The sequence below is a fragment of the Astatotilapia calliptera genome, chromosome 15, assembly GCF_964374335.1.
Source record: "Astatotilapia calliptera chromosome 15, fAstCal68.1, whole genome shotgun sequence".
Taxonomy (NCBI): domain Eukaryota; kingdom Metazoa; phylum Chordata; class Actinopteri; order Cichliformes; family Cichlidae; genus Astatotilapia; species Astatotilapia calliptera.
Genome location: NC_137436.1, coordinates 38,907,549 through 38,924,545, shown reverse-complemented (window position 1 = coordinate 38,924,545; position 16,997 = coordinate 38,907,549). Strand labels below are relative to the sequence as shown.

At 38.4% G+C, this 16,997-nt stretch overlaps 2 protein-coding genes across 3 annotated transcripts; both read right to left on the bottom strand.

Moving 5' to 3' along the window:
- Positions 1-1,094: 1,094 nt before the first annotated feature.
- On the bottom strand, positions 1,095-15,916 carry LOC145420410 (LINE-1 retrotransposable element ORF2 protein). Of its 2 annotated transcripts, none has more exons than XM_080289639.1 (2): positions 15,400-15,916; positions 1,095-7,288 (listed from the first exon to the last, which is right to left on the bottom strand). In XM_080289639.1, exon 2 carries the CDS (start codon positions 3,772-3,774, stop codon positions 2,662-2,664), a length of 1,113 nt encoding a protein of 370 aa, XP_080145765.1. In that variant the 5' UTR covers positions 3,775-7,288; positions 15,400-15,916; the 3' UTR covers positions 1,095-2,661. The 2 variants fall into 2 exon arrangements, with proteins under 2 accessions (XP_080145765.1, XP_080145766.1); XM_080289640.1 differs by having other exon boundaries at positions 15,400-15,913.
- On the bottom strand, positions 11,860-15,344 carry LOC145420409 (uncharacterized). Its single transcript, XM_080289638.1, has 3 exons — positions 14,776-15,344; positions 12,908-14,160; positions 11,860-12,549 (listed from the first exon to the last, which is right to left on the bottom strand). The coding sequence occupies exons 1-3, from the start codon at positions 14,962-14,964 to the stop codon at positions 12,105-12,107; spliced, it is 1,887 nt and encodes a 628-aa protein (XP_080145764.1). The 5' UTR covers positions 14,965-15,344; the 3' UTR covers positions 11,860-12,104.
- Positions 15,917-16,997: the final 1,081 nt, after the last annotated feature.

The window sequence follows — 16,997 nt, the reverse complement described above, 5'->3', positions numbered from 1 at the left end:
CACAGAATATGTACAATAACAGAGTTATAAACACACCTAGAACACACGTGATACTTTTATTTCATCTATAACCTCTGTGCAAATTTTGTTGACTGCAAAGTGTTTATGAATATGTTTTTAAAAGCTGGTTAAAAGCTGTCAGTTAATAGCAATTAAAAAGAAAGCTGATTTTTATTTAAAAAACCCTGAAAACATCACACCTCTGAAGTAACACATTGTGATTCATGTACAAACAACACACAATTATTGTAGATTCTTCAAAGCCTCCTTATATTCATCACTTGGGTAGGTGGTGTTATACATGCCCTCACAGCACCGGCACATCAATCCTCCTGTTTTCACCTTGTCACCTTCATTAAGCTGCTCTCTTACTACAGAAGGCCCACCGCATGCATGGGGGGGAGAGGGGGGGGGGATACCGTGGGCCAGGGCTGTGGCATCTAATGTCTGGTTGTCAGTGTCCTTTGGAAAAGCAAGTGATTGTCCTCAAATCAGATGTCCCAGCAGATTGATCTAGTTTGCCATGCTGGCAAAAGACCAATACACCAAGACAAACAGCCATTTATGCTTTTTACACAGACAGCTCATTTTTTTTTCTATTTAACTAGAAGAATTGTTGTACCACACATTAAAGTTTCAAATCAGTGAAAAAGCAATCGTGCCAAAGAAATGTCATGTGTTTGTTTAAGATGACTGCAATTATGGTATTAACAGAAAACACACATCTCTGTCTCTTTTCTTTTCTGTTTAGTGTTTCATTTACCTTCTAAACTCAACAAGTACTTGCACAATCCTGAGGTTTTTAGAAAAGAATATCTCAGATTAAATAAGGAGGAGATACAGACGTTAAAACTAACCTTTATTACTATGATACAAAACAATATTAATGAAGTTGTTAAAAGTGGTACTTCTTACACACACACACACACACACACACACACACACACACACACACACACACTCGGCTCATTACAACTGTTTAAAAGTTTGAGTTGTCTGAAAAACTAAAGAAAGAAAAAGACAAAAATGTTACAATACAAAAGTTGGAACTTTATTAACACACAGAAATACAAACTGATGGGTTGATAAATATCAAGAAGACAGTACATTTCACATAAAGACTGTGCATCATTTTAAGATGAAAAAATGCAATATGGGGTCAGCCAGAGGATTAATAATCAAAACTAAGGGATTCTGATATTAATACTGCACCGCCTCCAATCTCACTATAAGTTACATCTGTTGAACTGACTTCTTGCTAGCATTTCCAAGGAAGTCAAGATGAAAAAAATAAAACCTAAAAACAGAGGGTCCAATACATTTAACAGGAATTTGTCAAAAAGAACAACAAAAGTACTGACTGTTAATTTTTTATTTTTGACCCTGTAACTCAGTTATTAGTTTGAAAATAAACGTTTGTATGTCTTCAAAAAATACTGTAAAGCTTTTGACTCTTAGGGAGTCAGGAGCTACATGACAGATGTTATTTTGAATGACTTGGATATTTGCTGTTTACCAACCGTAAGTCTGCACAACAGAAATATTGTTCTGAAACACATTAAAATACACAAGTGAAAGATGATATCTGTAATTAGAGCTGCCACGATTAGTCGAAGACTCACGATTTTTTTTTAAACTTTATTTATCACATTTTAAACATACAGTCAAGTAAAACAGGGATCACATAAAAGATGCCATTGTGGTAGTACAATGAGGAACAGAAAGAGTGACAAGGACAGTGAGACAAAAGTGAGACAAAAAATAAAATAAATTAAGGGGAACATAAATAAACAAAAGTTTGCAAGAGCCAAAATCAAGTTAGCAGTTTCAATCGGATATAGATGTTAACAGTCTTGAGAGCCTTAGTGTTTTTTGATGAGGAGATTGTCCTTATATATTGTGCAAGTTCCATTTTTAATCCAAGAAGTTCAGGCTTTCTGCCGAGGACTTTGCTTTTGTGTATATGAAATTTTGCCAAAAATAAAACCAAATTTATAAAGAAGAAAGCATCATTGTCCTTGTCTTTAAAATTATAATAGCCAAAGATAACATCCTTATAGTATAGTTGAAGATTAGGGAGAACAAAGTCAGTAATAAACTTGTGGAAATCCTTCCAGAATTTACACGTAAATTTACATGACCAAAACAGATGAGAAACTGTTTCAGGTTGCTCTTGACAGAAGGTACAATGTACATTTATTTCAGCCATAAATTTGGACAAATATTGTTTGGTAGGGTAAAACTTATGAATCAACTTAAAGGAAATCTCTTTAATTTTGTTTGTTAAGAAAAACGTTTGTGGTCAAGTCCAAACTTTTTTCCATTCAATATCTGTTACAAAATTGGCCCAATAAAATATGGCTGATGGAACAGAGACCATTGCATCCTGAAAGAGAGATCTTATTTTGGTATTTATAGACTTATGAGAGGAAGAGCAAACATTGCCAAGAGAAGAATGTAACACATCCGGGGGAGTGACCTGTAGTGGAGCACTGTGGGAGCATCTGTGTAACATGGACAGACCAGATGGGATGGCATCGAACACTATTGAGAATTCTTTAGGCGTTATCGGTACATCTCCTGAGGAACTCAGAGTAATTATATAAGAGTCCATCTTCTCTATATAACTGACTAACCAAGATTATTCCATTATTAAACCAGTTATTTAAAAAAAAGAGTTTTATTTTTATAAATAATATTGCAGTTATTCCAAATAAAACAGTTTTGTGGAGAGAAATTGTGTTTGTAAATCAGCGCCCATGCCAAAAGAATTTGTTGATGAAAGTGAGAAAGTTTCAGTGGTATTTTTGGAATACTGTAATTGCAGAGCAGTAGGAAGTTAAGGCCGCCTAAATTAGAGAACACATGATGTGAGATAAAGTTCCAGATAGAAGTGGGATTTCTTAAATACTTTTTAATCCAGTTTATTTTAAAGGTGTTGTTAAGAGCACCGAAATCAATAAAATTTATACCTCCTTTATCATATGAATTTAAAGCTACTGATTTACGCAAGTAGTGAGTTTTATTTTTCCATAAAAAATTGTATAATAATTTGTTAATTGACTTACAGGTTGTATTATCAACATGTAGTGACTGGGCAGCATAGGTTAGACGGGAGATACCTTCAGCCTTCGATAGCAGAACTCTACCCTTCAATGACAGGTCTCGCTGTAGCCAATGATTAAAGATTTTTTGGGATTTATCTATAATAGGAATGAAGTTTGTGGAGCATCTGGATTGCTCATTTTTTATTATTTGAATTCCAAGGTATCTTACAGAGTTTCTTACAGGTATTCCATGAATTGAAGTTGCTAAACAACTTTTAACTGGTAAAAGTTCACATTTATGCAGGTTGAGTGAAAGTCCGGAGGCTTTAGAGAATGGCTGTATATTGTTAATGGCCACTGAAACTTGCAAGGCGTCTCTGAGGAAGAGAGCTGTATCGTCTGCCAGCTGACTTATGAGTATTTCTCTGTTAGCAATGACCAGGCCTTTTAAAGAACTGAGTTTAATGTGTGAATTAAGGAGTTGCACAGAAAGAAGGAATAAATATACGGATAGGGGGCAACCCTGCCTCACTCCACGCTTTAGAGAGAATCTTGGGGAAATACCAGTGGCAAGCTTTATGGAGCTGTTACTATTGGAATACAGTGTCCGAACGGCATTACAGAAGGACTGACCAAACCCAAATTTATTTAAAGCAGTAAAAATAAACTCATGCTCTAAGGAGTCGAACGCCTTGTAGAAATCTAAAAAAAAGAATAAGACTATCATCCTGTACAAGTTCTGGGTAATCTATTATGTCTAAAATTAATCTTATGTTGTTTGAGATATGACGATTCTGCATGAAACCAGACGGACTCTCATCAATAACTTTATCTAATACAGGTTTCATTCTATTAGCCAGAATTTGTGCCAATATCTTATAATCATTATTCAGTAATGAGATTGGTCGCCAATTGTCTAAGAGCAAAGGATCCTTTCCTGGTTTTGGAATGAGGGTGATCAAACCTTGACATAAAGTGGGAGGGAGTGCACCTCTATCCATACTTTCCTTAAAAACTTCTAAAAGAAACGGGGCTAAACTGTCAGCGAACTGTTTGTAAAACTCGGCAGTAAGGCCGTCAGTTCCAGGTGATTTGTTAATCTTTAGATGTTTTATAGCATCTGCAACCTCAATCAAAGAAATTGATCTGTCGCAAAGCTGACTATCCTCCTCATTCAGCTGAGTAATTTTGTCTAAAGAATTTTAAAAAAAGTCAGACAAGCTTCAGGGCAATAACTAGAAGAATAAAGTTTGCAATAAAAGTTTGAACAATATTTTGCTATGTGCTATTTGCTATGCTCATCTAACCTGTGCTGCAGGTCAACCAGTTCTATCTTATCAGATTCACTGAGGGTGTCTATTGGTTTGGAAGTAAGGCATGTGATCTTTTGTATCACTTGCGTCTCATCAGATCTTCTTTTTTTTGCTAAATCACTGCTATATTTTCTAAAGAATTTTCCAATTTCATATTTCAAAAGTTCCCAGTTACTACAAAATGTATTATTTGTGAGAGCTTTACTCCAATAAAGTTTAATGAATCTCTGAACTTCACAAATCACTTCTTTATGCTCAAGAATGGTACTATTTAACTTCCAGTAAGAGGTTTTAGTGATTAGGGAGGATGACAACGGGATCGATAAGCTAACCATTTTGTGGTCTGAGAGTGGTGTAGGATAAATATCCGTTTTAACTTTTTCTAAATCTTTTGAGATAAGCCAAAAATCGATACGTGAGTGTCTGGTTTGAGTCTTATTACACCATGTATAAGCTATCTGAGACGAATGAGAATCCCTCCAAGAATCGACTAAGTTGAATCTTTGTGCAAACAGTCTTATGAATGAGTTAGAGTCTGAACTTCTAGAAGGCCATCTGTCCAAATAGCTGTTAAACACTGTATTAAAGTCTCCACCAAAAACAATAAAAGAATTGGGATATTTAGATAACCAGCGCAGTAGGCGCTCCTCCAACCTATCAAAATATAGTTTATTCTCCCTCTGACAGTTAAAACCATACACACTGACTAAAATATAGATAGAGTGTGCAGCCTCAACTATTAGAAAAATGTAATGACCATCTTTATCTATGTCAGAATTCAAGATTTTACCATTAAATCTTCCTTTAAGTATGCAGACACCAGCAGCATGCTCTGTACCATGGGACATCCACAGATCATCTCCCCATTGCGATCTCCAAAATGTTTTTTCTTGTTCTGTTGAGTGAGACTCTTGTATAAAACAGAAATCTGAATTGAACTGCTTGCAAAACAAAAAAATAGCCTTACGTTTAACATTGTTTCTTAAACCTCTTGCATTTAAAGAAATAACAGACAGAGAAATAATGATAGTAACAAAAATTAAAAGTGACAAATAAGAAAAAGCTTAAACCAAGTAAATGAAGAACAGTTGAACCTGGTCACTTAAGAGAGTCCTATATAAGATGAGAACTGCAACCCCTGAGTTATGGAACGCCAGGACTGCCATAATGAATTAATTAAATACACCATTAAATAATTAATTAAATGTGGCAATAATTAATTAAAATTGGAATTAATTAATTAAATAAATAGTTATGACACATGTAATTAATTAATTATTGACACATTTAATTAATTATTTATGTATTTCACATTTTAATTAATTATTGCCACATTTAATTAATTAATTAATGGTGTATTTAATTAATTCATTATGGCAGTGCTGGCGTTCCATACTGAGTAAGGAAATTGTGAACTTGAATAATACTCGGCAGCTCGTGTGCTGACGAAGACCAGAGGGCGGGCTCACATTACACCGGTTTTAGAATCGCTGCACTGGCTCCCCGTGTGTTTCAGGATCGATTTTAAAGTTCTTTTATTGGTTTTTAAATGTCTTAATGGTCTTGGGCCTTCTTATCTCTCAGATCTGCTTTTACCATACGAACCCTCGTGGACCCTGAGGTCCTCTGGCACTGGCCTTTTGATTGTCCCTAAAGTCAGGACACATACTCACGGAGAGGCAGCTTTTCAGTGGTATGGTCCTCGTCTGTGGAACAGCCTGCCGGAGGAGCTCAGGGCCGCAGAGAACGTACATGTTTTTAAGAACAGGCTCAAGACCCACCTTTTTAATTTAGCTTTCACCTAACGTTTATTTATTTTATGCTTATTTATTCTATCCTGTTATTTTATTATTAATTCAGGTTTTACCTAATATTTATTGATTTTATTCTTATCCATTTTTTAATCTTCTTACTCTATTTATATTTATATTGTAACCCGTTCTTATTTATTTTATCATTTTACCCTGTATATAGCCTATTGTGGCATATCTCCAGTGTTTCCTCGGAGGGGGCTCTCTGCACCGGGGCTGTTATTGACCGTGGCTGCTGGGTCTCTGGGGTCCTCTCAGCCTGGTTGGGGGGCTCCTTTGCCTCCCTCCGGCTGTGTGCCCAGCCCGGAGGCTGCGGTCTGTGACCGGCTCCCGGTGCAGACGGCTCTCTGTTATAATGTTTCCTCACTTGGCTCATGCGAGCCCAGCCCAATTTTTACTCTTTAAGTGTGCGCGTGTGTGTATGTGTATGTGGGTGGGGGTGGGGGGATATATGTGTATTGAGAGTGTGGGGAGTGAGTTGGAGGGTGGGGTGGGCTGCTTTTAACTATGTAAAGCACTTTGTGCTACATTTTTTCCGTATGAAAAGTGCTTTATAAATAAAGATTGATTGATTGAATAATAGGAATACAATAGCCTAAAACAATAAAACCAATGTGGTAAAAATAAATAAATAAAATAAATAAACGCTTCACATATGAGCATTGAAAGGGAGCTTAATAGAAATTTTCTTGCTCCATTTAAATAACTAATTATTCAAAAAAGAATAAAAGTAAAAAATAAAAAGAAGCTTATCCAGCTTGCTCATAACATTTTCAGTAAAAAATATTGCAGCCAAACTGAAGACCAATAAACTTATAACAAATAAACTGCATCAGTTTAACTCTGATCGTTTTATGAGTCCAACAACAAAAACAAACAAACAAAAAAAGAACGGCAGTGAAACCAAGTTAATCTTAAGATACTTCAGTTTTCACCTCAAAATACCTTGGATCAAATTATAGGGCTGGAAAAATCTCTTTTCCCTCCACGAACGCACGACCTCCTACGAAGAACGCCAGCTTGTTTTCGTTGCGCGCAGCTTCCACAGACGGCCAGAGTCTGTTTCTTCGGGCGCGGTCGTCAGGGGACAGATCCTCAGCCAGCTTTAGGTTGTTACCTTTCAGTAGGGTTGCCAACTCCCTGAAAAAAAAATAAGGGACACCTAGTGGCCAGGGCCGGGCGACCCAATTGTCTTCACCCTTCCCTGTGTGGTGAATTTTTTTAGCTCTTTTTTTTGAGTGTGAATTTTTTTTTTTTTAACCATTTGACTTGAAGTTGATTTAAGTAGATGCATATTCTTTGTGATATGAACACATGGGAAACAAATGATCATTTATCCATTTATTTTTAACGCAAAATGACAACATTAACACAATAAAATAGGTCTCTTTCCTAAACGAAAGACTGGTACGCTTCACTTTTTGTGCAAAATGACAAAATTAACACAAGGAACTCTGTCCTGCTTAACCTAAAATTATATAAATTAATAGAAAACAATAGAAAGAAAAACATTCTTGTAACAGTGCACATTTAGTGCAATTAGAAAAGTGCAAAAAAAGTCTGTGGAACACCTGTAAACACAACATTTCTGCCTCAAAGGTATGGAACGCCAGGACTGCCATAATGAATTAATTAAATACACCATTAAATAATTAATTAAATGAGGCAATAATTAATTAAAATTGGAATTAATTAATTAAATAAATAGTTATGACACATGTAATTAATTAATTATTGACACATTTAATTAATTATTTATGTATTTCACATTTTAATTAATTATTGACACATTTAATTAATTAATTATTGACACATTTAATTAATTATTTATGTATTTCACATTTTAATTAATTATTGACACATTTAATTAATTATTGACACATTTAATTAATTATTTATGTATTTCACATTTTAATTAATTATTGACACATTTAATTAATTATTGACACATTTAATTAATTATTGACACATTTAATTAATTATTTAATGATATATTTATTTATTTAATTTTGGCAGTCCTGACGCCTGGCTCTCATCATGAAATAATTTTATCTGTCAGCCTCACCCATCAAACTCAGGGGGCGGGGTTAACGCTGATAGAGTCAAAACCATTGCTTTGGCCTGGTGGCCATTGTTTCTAGCACACAACAACCTGCATGTGGAAGCTAACAGAACTGAACTTTGAAAAACCCTGTTTGTGTGTCACCAAATACCGTTTTAATATTTTTTTAGCCGAGAATGTAGTGGTTTAATCTTCATGTGTCTGGTCGGTTTGTCAAGATACAGCCTCTTTGCAAAAGTGCTTCGATGATTTCGGAGATGTCTGCCCAGCCCAGTCTCACGGCAAAGCGTGGGATAGACCCGCTCGCCTCGCAAGCAATCCCACCGACAAAGCGCAGGCCCCGGTACACAGCTGTAGTAACCCCCGCTGACTTCTTTCACTGAGGTTATATTTATCGGTGTTTTATTTCCTGATGTTCTTATGTGTCCTACGTGTTTCAGTCGCCAATTCTGAATTATAACTAACATTAAAAACATGTTTAAGGAGGCGAGAGAGCAAATAAATCTGTTTAACATCTGATCTTTGGGTTTTTGTTCAGTAATCAGCGTGACCTGTGTATAAACGCATAAAAGAGATAACGTTGGTGTTTCCGTCATGTAGTAACTGCTGGCTTTAACTGTACAAAGGTTGTTCGACACTATGAAACACATACAGACTTCATGATGTTCGGCTAATATTTTTATTGTGAATATTAATCATGCTGACCTCGCTCTGTACACCACGCAGCGAGGTCAGCATATCCACGATATCCTCAGCTCCATGAGTTAACACAAAGTTTCCCAGCTGACTATCTAACTTCCAACTATTCCAGAGACGTGAAAATATACAGCATAAAGAAAAGTGTAAGAGACTCAGCAGCAGATTAGAATAACAGTTATACATTTAATAAATCACCAAATGAATCCAAGAAACGAGCAAACCTGTTCCGACAATTTGAGTTTGTATTCTCTCAGCTGCAGACTCGCTGCTGTTTAAATGTTTGAAAAGGAAGATTAGATATAAAAAACGTCAAACATAGACTCAGTCTGCCTTCACATTTGATATGAGGCCAGCACGTATAGTGGCTGTGTCCTGTTTTAAGATCATACATGTAAAATTGTTGTCTGACCTCCGTCGATCCAGCCGCTCAGAGTCCGTGGTTACCATGGTTACTGCATAAGCAGCTATAATGTAAACAGCTGGCACTGAGGAAACCTCCCGGCAGCATATGGGTGTTTATGTTTTTCACTGCAAAAGAACTGTCTGAATGGTTAACTGAAGTTAACTTGGATAAATTATAGTTAAGGAGTATCACAGATAACGCCTACGTGAGCTGTGCGACTGTTCACCACTACACTGAAATCAGCAGGCTATTACTGAAATACACGTGCTATATCATAAGCTATGATATAAATAGGGAGGTCCTATTAACATGTTTAGTTTTAAAGGACACCTTCCTGCCTTTAGTCTCATTCATGAGCAGTATTAGTTTTCTTCTAACATCCAGAAGTCTGCACCATGTGTTTCATGTTGTTTCATGTGTTTGTAACAAGCCTTTGATAGGTAAACATCACATGACCGAAAAAGCAAAAAAAAAAAAAAAAAAAGAAAGAAAGAAAAAAAGAGAGAGAGAGAGTGTTGACATAATGTTACGGCTGTGGCCATGAGGACCCTGTGTGGGCTGTTTTCTTTCTGTGTTTCTGTACTGTGCTTAAGACTCTTTCCAGGTCCCTCCCCTAATGAAGAGTAGTGAGCGGCTGATTGGACCATGGAGCGGGTGACTACCTTCAAAAAGCCGCTCTGACAGATCTACAGGGAGAGGGAGAGAGAGTGGAGCGAGCGAGCGAGTAGCTTGACAGCCGACGCAGCCCTGACCCTGACTTTCCCAGCCTGTATTTTTATTGTGTATTTGTGTGAGCGTGAATTGTGAAAGCTGCTCCTAGTGCATTAGCTGAGAGCGTAGGCACTCTTGGGCTGAAGCGGAAGGGGTGAGCCGCCTTTTCTTTTGGAACCGTTTTCTCCTGTTTTCCGGGTAGGGAGCGAGGGATAGCTCTGTCATTTGTTTGTTCTGTTTCTTTCCTAGGGTTTAGTTAGTTTTTCTCTGGTGGGACTTAGTTGGTTTTGTTTATTATTTTGGCCTGGGCTCACCCTGGAGCTATGCTTCTTTTCCTTAAATAAAATCACCTTTTTACTCACAACTGGTTTGGATGTTTGGCTTGGGAACCAGGGCGGGGATTTGTCTCTCTCTCTCCTCCAACCTTATGTGCGTCCCTACACGCCTAGACTAGGGGGCGTAACAATAAGAAGAGAAAATACTCTCAATTATGGAGACAGGCAAATGGTTCATTTATGTTTGATGTGTGTTTATTCCTCCCTAAATATCGTCGGTGAAGTTCGCCATGCACGTCAGATTTTTCTGCGCATTTTTATACCTCTGCCAACAGAGAGAGAGAAAAAAATCACATTCTAACAGACAGCTGGTGCTTAGAATACAGTTGAATAACTATTAAAAAACAGATGATATTTAGATGATAGTTCAGTCTAACACATGTGCCAGTGAACCATTAAACGTCTGTGAAACTATGCAGTTATGAAACGTAACTTTAACCTCAGCCAAACCGATTTGCTCAGTTGTAAATAAAACAGCGAAGTAAACGTGACCCGACAGACAGAACCTGAGTGAATGAAGTCCAGCATTTAACCACTGAGAGTTAAAACTCAGCTGAGGTTTCAAAGCTGTGTGCCGGTGATTGGACATCAGCCGCTGATGAAGCTGTTCGCCTAGAAAGTGCTCTGTAAGGAAACAAGCTCCAGCAGCTCTGCGCTCGGGGAAAACACTATATTTACTTATCTTGTGCAGAAAAATGCGCTGACATTGCGTTATATCGAGCACCGGCTGCCCAGTTAAACTGTGACTATCACCAGGTAACTAGGCGTGTTTCTTGAATTAGCAGCAGGTGTTAAACAGCTGACAGATGAGGAGGAGGATGCATGCAGGTAAACTGAGGGTCTGTTGAGCTGATCGCTGGTTTCGTGAGAAAAATGTCAGCTCGTTCTTTATGTTACAGAAGCACAGAGACACAAGACCAGGCGGAAAGAGACGATCGTTCGGTGAAAATGAGAATCTGCGAATGCAACATGTGGAACACGGAGAGTGGAATATGTAAACAAACCGGTTAACGTAACCCCCTCGGTGCACTCTGCATGCTAATTGTTAGCAGAGCTAGTGAAATCTCTGAAAACATCTGAGCACTTTTGCAAACATGTTCTATGTTGACAACCTGACCAGACATACGGCGCGACATTCGCGGCTAAAACACTGTTAAAAGTGTAGCTGGTGACAGAAAAACTACACCACCACCATTGCTGCCTGTGATTTGATCTGCATTCTGGGATACCTGGCTGCCCCAAGTCTACACAAGCAATCGATTATCTAGGATCGACCTGTTTTGACTTACTTTGCACGGCAACCAATCAAATGTTAGAGAAGCTGCATGGCAGCGTTAACCCCGCCCCCTGAGTTTGACGGGTGAGGCTGACAGATAAAATTATTTCATGGTGAGAGCCAGGCGCCATGACTGCCAAAATGAAATAAATAAATATATCATTAAATAATTAATTAAATGTGTCAATAATTAATTAATTAATTAAATGTGTCAATAATTAATTAAAATGTGAAATACATAAATAATTAATTAAATGTGTCAATAATTAATTAATTACATGTGTCATAACTATTTATTTAATTAATTAATTCCAATTTTAATTAATTATTGACACATTTAATTAATTATTTAATGGTGTATTTAATTAATTCATTATGGCAGTCCTGGCGTTCCATACAAAGGCCTTGACTGTAGCTGAAAGTTGAAGTTAAAAAAAAACAACAAACTCATGAACTCAAGCTCAATGCTACATTATGTGGGAACAGACTACTTTTTCCATTTGTATTTTTTTGAGCTCTTGCTGCAGTTAGGAGTTGTTTGTCTTTCAGTACTGCAGAGTAAAACTCTGAGCAAGACATATCATAATTTAGACTGACAATGAGCTCACTTCTAATTAATTCAGTAGAACATTTGTTCCGCACATCAGTCCACTTATTCTTCATAAGAGAGAAAATCCTCTCCTCAAACCCAGTGGAAGATGGGATGCTGAGTACAAAGGATACAACAGCCTGCATATTGGGGAGGTCAGCTGCCTGAAGAATTTCCATCCACTTCTCTGCTGTTCCCTTGGACTGCCACTTTTCCTTCTCCTGATGTTCTTTGGTGAGGTGCTTCAGAAGACTGGTTGCAGTGACACACTCTTCATAACGCTCATCCATAGAGATGTTTAACCTGCCAATAGAGATGAGAAGTTGACCTAAATCCTAAGTGGTACATAGAACATTTACAGTGGTAAATAAATGGAAAAAATGTATTGTATATGTTTATAACGTTGTATAGCATTTAAACAATACAATAAGTATAGTTTATTTATTATGTATTTATCCATCCTTATATTAAGTATATGAACTCCTTCAATTTGTAAAATAGTGTATAAAAGATTGCATGCGTGTGTATATACACTCCAAACAAAGTTAATGATTATGGTTTTATTTATATATGTTATCTATCAATTGTATTTGTTTATTTTTAACCATCAATACTATTAAAACATGGTTTATCATTTCACTGCTAAATGTTTTATTCTTACCTGCCAGCCAGGTGAAGCCGTTCAATGATCTTCTCCATGTCACCAAAGGAAATCTTCCCAGATGCTAGAGAGAGGGGCTGCAGGTGGAAAAGCCAGTTTTCTTCTGAAAAGTCAAACCACTTCCAGACATAACTGATGGCAGTGTCTAGGAAGGCTGTAAACTCCTGCCTGGCACCATCAGCATCAGATGGCGAGAGATGCTGGAGCTTTTGTCTTGTTAGGTACCCGTAGAACCCATCATCTCTTCTCTGAATAAGTCTTGTCAGGAAACACTCCATGATGGAATAGAGGTCAACAGACGTGGTTACATTCTTCTCCAGTTTTTTCACCACTTCTTTAAACAGACACATGACATTATTACAGAAGAGGAGGTAGACTTCCACAATGTCTGCCTCTCCCTCAACTCCAGCAGCATCTTCTGTCAACTTCAGCAATTCCTTCAGGCGCCTTGGACATTCCTCACCAATGCTGATGAGATATGACTTCAGCGGGTCCCAGTTCTGCAGCAGGCGGGTGATTGCAGGGTTGAGTGACAGCCATCTCGTCACAACATGGCGCAGGATATCATGGAATTCAACGTCACAAAATTCACAGAACTCTTTCAGGGACTCTCTCCTTTTGGCAGAGGTGGAAAAGAAGCTGTATATCTTCAGGACAATATTTTCCACATCTACTGAGAGCTTGTCCAGGGCTTTTTTCACAGTGTTATGAACAATATGTGCATGACAGTTGCCACGAAGGATCTCACTGTTGGTCTCTTTCAATTTTGTGAAGACTGAGTTGTGGATGCCATAATTTACATTTGCATTGTCAGCACTGAATGCAGAAACCTGATCTAAGGATAGCCCCACGTTTTCAAGAGAGCTTTGTATTATTTTTACTATTCCCTCTGCAGACTCATCTGGATTTTCAACAAAATCCAACATCTTGTTGACAACTCCAGCCTCTGGTGTAAAAGACTGCAAGGCCAAGGGAAACATCTTCCGATTTCCCTTGTTTGAAGCATCAGTGTGAAGAGAGAATGGGAGTGGAGTTGCACCACTTTTCAATTTTTTGATCACCTCTTCTATTGCCTTTGGAGACAGGACATCTGTGACAACTGCTTCAGCTTTCGTCCTCCCACAGGACATCTTTTTGGCAATACTGGAGTCATTCAGCATTCGTACAGTCAGTTTGAGTGCACAGTCACCCGAGTTATAACTTAAACCGTGCTTTACAGTGTGGTAGACATGGGTCACCTCTGCAGCAGTCACCTATAAAATAGAAATATATATATATATATATATTACAGTATATCTGTATAGTTTGTGTAGTTTATCAACTGACTTTAAAGTATAAATTACGCATGCAACTTGTAAGAAATGGGTATGGTCATATATATGTATGTTTTCAATATAATGTGTATTCTTTATATATATTCAATTCAGTAATACTTTATTAATCCCAGAGGGAAATTAGGTGTTGTTGCAGCTCAGACTAATCAAGTCTTCAAAGAGTTGTTGAAGACCACAATCACTGTGGGAAGGAAGGATCTCTGCCTTGCCTTGAAACGGAAGTCTCTTCTGTGTCAATTTATTCGGGCTTTGTGGCTTCAGTTGAGGTATTATTTCAGCTTTTCTAATGCTAATCAGCTGCTCCAGTTTGTAAACCCACTTGTTCCCATGATTACGCATCATAACTCATCATCATTATTCATCTATGTATTACTTTTATGTATTAGTCATCTATTCGTTGTAATCATCTATTCTTGTTTATTACACAAAACAAATTATATTATCAAACTTCTGGCCACACAGTGCTGATATTCATTGCACACGCCCATATTAACCTTAACCAGAGGGTTTAAAAAAACAACAATGTTTACATACCATATCTGCTTCTGCCGTGGCCTGGTGGACAACAAATTGGTCAAGGGTTCCTCTTTCTTTCACGCCCCTCATATTCATCATGTGCCCACAAGTAGAAGCATGCTGCTTAACGTCAGTCAGTCCACCATGGCAAATGGAAAAAGTGCGCCGGCACAATGTGCAGTGCGCTTTATACGTGTTATCGCGCATTTTTCCCAGCCAGTTGTTTTCATTTTCCCATTCCTCCCTGTATTTTTGCAACCTTTTTTTTTTCCTTTCTAGGAGGGGAACAAGCACTGTTGTTCAAAGGTGTACTGTCGTCCCAGAGTCGCGCCGCAGTGTCAGTGTTTGTCTCTCTGTTGGCCATGCTGATCATCTGTTGTCTTCCGGTATCTTCTCCGCACACCTTTCCTCGACCAATTAGATAAGCGGTAATCTGAATCGTTATACTCGTGCTAAGTGTGCTGTCAGCTCATTGGTATCAGAGCAGGAGAGGGGCTGGGAATTATGTTTTCAAACAAAGCGTTAAATCCATTAACATTTATAGACTTTTTGTGATTCTCACTGTATTACGGGACAAAGTGCGTCCCTTATTAGCTCAATACCGGACGATTCCGTATTTTAAGGGACGGTTGGCAACCCTACCTTTCAGGTAGGTGGACTTCTTAGCAGCGCGCCAGACAGCATCGCGGTAGATCCTGGATGTAAACTGAATGATGATTCCCCTGGGTTGGTTGTTGTTGGACCTCTTGGGACCGATACGGTGGACGGTGTCAACGACGTCGGGGGATTTATCTTGCATCTCCGGTATGACTGATCTACAGACTTTGATTACCTCCTGCCGCACGTCCTGCTTGTCCCTCTCGGTCAGACCGTAGAGCTTCAGATTCCAACGCCGTGAATAGCTCTCCAGGTGAGAGATGCGCTTTTCCTGTGCTTCAGCGATTGCTTTATATTTTTCGAGCTGTGCCTCAACACTGACAACTCTGCTCTTCATATCATTTAACTCAGCACAGACAGCATCAAATGACTCCTTAACAGCTGTGATATGTTCAGTGTTCTCTTGGACAGCTTTTTTCATCTCGGAGATAGCTATGGAGTTGTCACTCACCATTTTTTCAAGTGTCTGAACTCGAGTTAATCAACATGGTAAGTGATGAGAGCTGGGAGAGAACCGTAGATGTCTCCGTATCCGCAACTTTTCTTAGCTTACCAGCGGGAGAGGCACATGGAGTGATAGGGAGAGGGGGAAAACTCTTCTTCCATCCGTGAATACTGAAGCGGTTCGGAAACTGCCTCCAAATAGTCGTGCATGGAGTCGATGAGAGTATTTTTAGTGTCGGCGGGCATCTCAGTAGCGAGAGAAGACTGAGCAGCTTGGCTAACATTAGCAAGCTTGCTAACGGAGCCACTGTTAGCATGCAACTTCTTAGATTCGATCTTTCTCTTCTCGGGTTTGCTCATTTTGGTTCACAAATAGATACCAAAATGAGACGTAAAAGATGACTATTGCGTAGGCGTAAATAAAGTCTCTGTTCACTGTGTGTAATATATATTTTTAAAAAGGCCAGGTTCGCAGAGCTCAGCGATATGTGACTGCTCAGAGCGCCATCTTGGGCTTCCCCCCCCTCGAAGAGTCACGATTACGTTGACTATCAAAAGTCGACGCGTTGTTTGAAGCTTTGTAAGATCCCAAAAGACGCAGGAATAAGTAGCAGGATTTAAGAGTGTAATAACGGACTGAAACAGAAGATGGCAGCACTGCATGTACAAGGATGCCAGCTGCCGTTAAACCCCGAAGAAGAAGAAGCAGCTCTGTCCCAGAATTCATAGCGCAGCCCAGCTCAGTTTCCAACAATGGCGGCAGCTAGTTAGTTTTAATATTACTCTTATTATTCTTTATGGGTCACAAAATAAACGTTTCACATATTTTCAGGCGAGACTGTAGCTGTGTAAACCTCAAATATCTGCTCAGTTTATCAAGACCACATATTTTCAAAAGCGCTCCGACGTTTTCGGAGACGTCTGTTACCCACTAGCTCGATAGCGAGCCGGGGGCTAGGCTCACTAGAGCCGTGAGAACACCGGACTCCCGGCAAATCGTTTTCAAACCCACCGCAGTCTTTCGCTACTCAGGTTAAACATATATAAGTCACTTAGATAACTTAAAAATGTTATCGTTTGGGTTTTTTTTAGTATTTTATTTGTTCCTGAGTAAATCGGTTTGGCTGAGATTAAAGTTA

Excerpts from the sequence above, each read along its gene's own strand:
- LOC145420410 (XM_080289639.1), bottom strand. The coding sequence starts at position 3,774 with ATGATAGTCTTATTCTTTTTTTTAGATTTCTACAAGGCGTTCGACTCC.
- LOC145420409 (XM_080289638.1), bottom strand. The coding sequence starts at position 14,964 with ATGCGCGATAACACGTATAAAGCGCACTGCACATTGTGCCGGCGCACT. Across the intron at positions 14,161-14,775 it reads CCACGGCAGAAGCAGATATG|GTGACTGCTGCAGAGGTGAC; the intron begins GTATGTAAACAT and ends TCTATTTTATAG. Across the intron at positions 12,550-12,907 it reads CGGCTTCACCTGGCTGGCAG|GTTAAACATCTCTATGGATG; the intron begins GTAAGAATAAAA and ends CTCTATTGGCAG.